At 47.4% G+C, this 6,060-nt stretch overlaps 1 protein-coding gene across 1 annotated transcript; it reads left to right on the top strand.

Moving 5' to 3' along the window:
• Positions 1–361: 361 nt before the first annotated feature.
• PCARE (photoreceptor cilium actin regulator) lies at positions 362–5,856 on the top strand. Its single transcript, XM_007476027.3, has one exon. The coding sequence runs from the start codon at positions 2,018–2,020 to the stop codon at positions 5,786–5,788; it is 3,771 nt and encodes a 1,256-aa protein (XP_007476089.2). The 5' UTR covers positions 362–2,017; the 3' UTR covers positions 5,789–5,856.
• The last annotated feature ends 204 nt before the right edge of the window (positions 5,857–6,060 follow it).

Here is a 6,060-nt window from a genome sequence, read left to right as displayed (position 1 = left end):
ATCTTTGTTTCATTGAGTAAGTGCTTAAGAAATCTTTGTTGTTCTTATTTTTTCCTTCAAGATTCACAGGATGCCTCCCCTCAGTTCCCTCCGTTTTCCTTATATTTACTTTCCGTGCACCTGCTCCCCAAGATAATAGAAGCTCCTTGAAGTCAATAGGGCCTCTTTTCTATTTGTCTTTGCACCCCTCCTGTGCCTTATTCCTGAAAGATGATGATCGTTATTGGTTGGAATGAACTGAATTGAACTAAATTGAATGAAAGCCTCTAGAACCATCTGCTTTGCCAGGCCAGGGCTATATATACAGTGACCAGAAAACAAGAAACCCTGCTTCTGGGGTCCCCGCTTTCAAGAGCAGGGATTAGTTTCTAGTCCACGTATATGTAATCAGAAATTATTGACCAGGAATGGGCTATGGTTTGACCCTTGGCACTAGGGGGAATTTTCTTAGACATCACTTCCCTAAGGTAGCTACATTTTTTTATGTTGGAGGACCCACCATCTGCTTTCTCTCACTGGGAAGCAAATCATTTGGGAAGGAAAAACACATTTAATCTATTTCAAGCTGACTAAAATACTGCATAGCATAGTTAAGTGGCACAGTGGATAGAGTACTGGATCTGGAGTCAGAAAGACTCATCTTCCTGAGTTCAAATCTGGCCTCAGACACTAGTTGTGTGACCCTGGGCAAGTCATTTCACCCTGTTTGCCTCATTTTCTCATCTGTAAAATGAGCTGGAGAAGGAAATGACAAACCACTCCAGTCTCTTTGCCAAGAAAATCCTAAATGAGGTCACAAAGTCAGACACAAATGAAGTGACTGAACAGCAACAAAAAATAGCAAACAAAAATAGAGGATCCTACTGACCAGTTGCCTGATTTTGTTAAATAATAAAAATAAATTCCTTTCAGTCACATTCTCAAAAAAAAATGGCAAACAGAATTTGGTTTTAGCCATTTTCATAAACCTGTGGAGATAAGTGGAGAACCTAAACCCTAGAAAACTTAAGCTTATTACCCAAGGTCCCTGGGCTTGTTGGCCACTCGTGGGAGCATTTGTCTCTAGCCTGAGCATTTGCTCCCTTTCTGCCCTGTCTTTCTTTTATTCTGACTGACTCTGGGCTTCCCAGAATAGCCTTTCTGCTCTCTGGACCTCTTGAATCAAATGTTGTAGGATAGCTGACTCTTTTCATCTCTATCATAAAGAATATAAAAACCACTTTTGTTTGTTACTTACTCATTCAAAGGAATTTTTTCTCACTAATGCAGTTCCCCTATTTGTTGTGCTATCAAAAGAAAACAAGTTGTTTCTCCAATTCCTGCCTATCATTTGGTCCAGCACTTTTCTCCAGCCGGGGGCCGTGGCACACTCGATTGGCATGCTCCTAGTAAGTTACAGAGGTCACTTCCTCTCTTCCAGGATTGTTCTATCTTCTTCCAGCACAGCTCTCCAAGAGCCCTCTTACAATTACAGCCCTTTTCTCTTGATTTCCGAAAGAGTGTCAGATGAGAATTAAAAGCAGAAACATGTGCAGAAATAATCTGTCTCCAGAAATAGTAAATGCTGAAACACTGTATGTTGAAATGCACTGCAGATGCTGACTGCTTGAAGCATGATTAACCTAATAGGCTTAAGACTTTATTTGCCATTCACATCTGTCAGGACCCAAGCAAAAACCCTGGAGTCCTTTAATTCCATAGGGTAAAGCCCTTTACAATCTGCCTGTTGTTCACTGGCGGCTGAGAATTCCAGACTGAGAAGGAAAACAAGTCTTCAGGTTGGGGGCTAAAAGAATCGAGGGGAGGTTGAGCATAACCCATAGGTTATTGCACCAAACCTGGCATATGTGGGTTGTTAATGGGTTGGGTTTTTTGGTTGTGGGAGGAAAAAGGCCTAGATTCCTGCCCAGGAGATGCTCAATGCTACTGGATGAAATGGTGAGACTGATTTTTGCTTTTATTTCTAATCCGATTCTCTGAAGATTAAGGGGAATAGAAAAAATAATTTATTCAGACCATGGGGTGTGCACCTTCCCACAGTGGTGTTGTCAACAGTATGACCAGGAGCAGTCTCCAGTTTTGGAAAAAACCCAAGACCACTTTGCCAGTCCATCAGGCTGTCCTTCAAGGGCTGTCCATCCCTTTGCTGGTTCAAGGCTCCACCTGCTATGGCAATGGAGAGGCCCCACTCCAGGGGCAGTGGCAGCAGGCAAGGGAGAATCCAGATCCCAGGAGGGATCAAAACATGGCCAGAAGTCTCCATCTGTTCCCTGGGAATTCCTCTTCAGGCAGGAGGAGAGAACCTGGAGATTCAGCCCTAGATGCTGATGCTGTCATGTCAGAGATCCTAGATTCTCAGAAACATTTGACTGAGAATACACACTTAGAGAGTCAGAACACCTCCCAGGAGGGTTCCTATTGGAATGAACAGGAGGGATGGAATGCCAAGGAGTCTTCTAAAAAAGGAAAGAGTCCCAATGGCCATATATCAGGGAAAGACAATTGTGATTGTCAAACCCAAGACTTTCTTGCCATTGGGCCTGAAGGCAAGGTGGATTTCCCTGAACCCCTGGTGAAGGCTCACCATAGGGCATATGCCTTTCTGCACCCCAGTCTCTCCAGATATGAAGCAATCCTAGGCATAGCCCACCAGGCTGCCCAAACGCAGCAGTACCTCCAGCAGATGGTGGGATTCTTGCTTTTACGCTTTGATGAGATCAACAAACTCTTGGGAGAGATTGCCAGTGATGGAGAAGTCCTTCTCCAAGAAGCTGGAACCCATCTGGCTTGGCCGTCTGGGAAGGAAGACCCACCATGGCAGCCAGATCTACTGCAACAGTTGCTACAATACACTGCCAATAGGATGCAGGTTCTCCATCACACGGTGACTTCCCTCACTTTTGGTGCTCTGCAGGACTCCAGCAGCTACCTCTACTCTGCTGCCCAACATCTGGACAAAAAACTAGAGACTCAAAAAAAACTGGACCAGTGCCTCCTGGGGGCTATCAGCCTCCTCCAAAGCTGTGTGACTGGCCCCAGTACAGTCAAGGTCGACGATAGACCTCTCTATTCTGAAGACAGTGGCATTGGGGCTGACACTGAGTCTCTGTATTCTTTGGACAGGCTGGGAAAACAGGCCAGCTTGGATTCTTTGGATGAACCCACAGAAAGGAAGTCTCGGGTTTCATCCCACAGAGATACCAAGGGGTTGGCAGATGTCAGGCAACATTGCCCATCAGTGTCAGGGTCCAGCAGACCCCAGGACTGTGCTCTTGAAAGACAAACTGCTCACCTAGCTGCAATGGGTAACCCTTTACATGCCAAGGAAGCAACAGCAACCAGGTCTCTCCAGCTGGGGAGGAGGTTTTCATATAATGACTTAAAAACCAGGACCCTGGAGAAAGGAGAATATTTCAGAGACTACAGGCTTACTGCTCCTCTGCTCCTCACTGATAAGGAAGATAGCAATTCAGAGGAGGAGGAAGAAGACAATGATGAAGATGGCTCCACTAGCCTGAGCCAGAGACAGAGAGAAATTCATTCTCTGAGGCCAAAAACTTCTCCATCTCTCACAGAAAGTATGTTCTGGCCACATTTCAAGAGAATCGAGAGCCCCCAGGCCCAGGAGATGATTCTCAAGATGAAGGATGCGATTAGTGAAAGAATCAAGTTTGTCCCAGCTCAGCCTGTACACAAAGAATGGATGGAGGATGAAGAAAAGAAGCCAATGCTCCCCAATAGATCCAGAACAGTTGATGGGGACAGGAGGCAGTCTGAGAGACCAAGGAGATCCAAGTCTGAAGAGTCTCTCAAGGGCCATGCAGAAGATCCCACACTCCTGGAACTACAGAGGGTTCAGAAGGACCTCAGTCAGAGGCTAGAGATGTTTTATGGTTTCCGAAAGAAAAGGAAAACACAGAACAAAGAGGAACACTGCATCCCCAGAACAGATATGTTGTGTCTGGTCAGCAAAAGTAGGCCTACCCAGTGCTCCTCCATTAGCAAGTTGAAGGCCTCCCTTGCCAAGAACCTCAGTATTCTGCCTAGTCAGGAAAAGATTGTCTTGCAGAAACCTGATCCCAACTCTAAAAGTCAGTCACCCAGGGAAGGAAAGGCTGAAACATTTTCAAAGACTACCACATCTATCCAGAACTACCTACCATGGGAGAAAGAAAATGAGGCTCCCAAGACCCAAGCATGGAATGGTGAGGGATGCACCCCGAGACCATCCGTCAAGAAACTCATTGAAACATTTAGTCCCACTGAAGAGCTGGTGATCCCAATGAACACTAGACACTCTGGGGCAGTCAGTAGTATCAAGAAATTTGGGATTCCCATCATGCCTTCCAGATTTCCCATTTACAGGGGGCTTGCTCCTTTGTATCCCAAGCATCAGATTTGTCCAGGAACAGATGGAGAGCTCCCCAAATTGAACCCCAACTGGAGGCCTTTTGCACCAATCTTCACACCTGTCTCCACAGTGGCACAAGTCTACAGGAGTTGTCTACACAATGAAACAGAGGAGGACTTGAAAGACCTCCCTCCTCCCCCTCCAGAAATCCTAATGGACAATTCATTCAATTCACTGAAGAGCCCTGGAGCTCCAGAACCAGAAGAGTGTCCTGCTGAAGTGCCCAAGAAGCTTAGTCCAGTGGAACTTCCCCTGACCAGGAAAATGTCAGCTTCCCAAAGACTGAAGGCTTCCCTGAACCCTATTGACTTACTGCCTAGCAAAAATATTCCCAACTCCATCCCTCCCAGTGGCAAAGGGTCAGGGGACAACAAGACAGAGAAGAAAGCCAGAAATCTCTCCTTAGAACTTGTCCATGCACCTGAAACCAACCACAACCAAGAAAGACCATGTGAGGCCCAAAGAGAGCCAGATAAGGCAGCAAATCTAAAACAGCAATCCCATAAGGTGGTGCCTCTGCCCTACTCCAGCAGCACAGCTGGAACAAATGGAAACAAGGAAGCCAGTGTGGCCAGGCCATCCCAAGCATCGCATCCTCCTGAAGGGCCGAAGCAGGGCCAAGAGAAGAGCCCAGCTCTGGTCAGGAAAGTCTCCCCTACAAGGATACACTGGTCACATAGGCCTGAAAAGAGGAACCCTATCCCACCTGCCTCACATAGACCTATTGGGCCAAGTCTCCCCCATGTGCAAAGGCAGTCCAGCCCCCCTTTTAGCCCTAGGACAAGTCCTCCCATCAGGACCAGGACACCTAGCCCTCCATCAAGCCCCAAGGCAATAAGCCCCCCAACATTGAGAAAATCAGCTTCTCCACCCCTCCAACACAAGAATCCCAGTCCTCCAACAGGAGGACCTTCCAGTCCCCCAGCTCAAGGGATCTTGAGCCCACCAGCCTGCCACAGAGAAGTGAACCCTCCTCCCTCTTCCTCCATTCCTACCCCTCCAAGCTCCCCATCCCAGGAGCCCAAGGAACCAAGTTCATATGGGGAGAATGATCCGAGCTCAGCCAAGGTAGCCCACAACACTTGCTCCATATTTTGTCCTGCAACCTCTTCTCTGTTTGAAGCCAAATCTCAATCCTCCCCCAACTGCTCACAGACAGAGAGTGGGCAGTATCCAGAAACGGCAGCAGAGGTCAAGAGAACCAGTGTGCTGCCAAGGCAGTTGGGGGAGCCCCAAAGGAGAATGGCCTTGTGTGCACTCAACCCTCAACCTTTCATCAGAAGGTCCGCTTCTGACCATCGGCCAAGAATACGGCTCCGTCTGCCTGGCTCAGCCTCGGTGGGGACCACAAGTGAGCTGGTCAACCAGACCAGGTAAGGTTCGCCCTGCGTTCATCATCCTTTAGCTCTATCAAATCGTGGTATGTCAAAGTGGAAAGGTACCTAAAGAACACTTAGACCAACAGACTCCATTTATAGGTAAGGAAACTGAGATGAAAGGTAATTAAGGGGCAGTAGAACCCAATGGAAATTGTTAATGCAGGGGCAGTAGAACCCAATGGAAATTGTTAATGCAGGGGCAGTAGAACCCAATGGAAAGAGGCCTGGAGTTAGGCGACCAAGGGTCACAGTCCTGGCTCTGATATTGAC

The sequence above is a fragment of the Monodelphis domestica genome, chromosome 1 (genome assembly GCF_027887165.1).
Source record: "Monodelphis domestica isolate mMonDom1 chromosome 1, mMonDom1.pri, whole genome shotgun sequence".
NCBI lineage: Eukaryota > Metazoa > Chordata > Mammalia > Didelphimorphia > Didelphidae > Monodelphis > Monodelphis domestica.
Note: the sequence above shows the minus strand (reverse complement) of the source record. Positions and strands in the feature narration are given on the sequence as shown.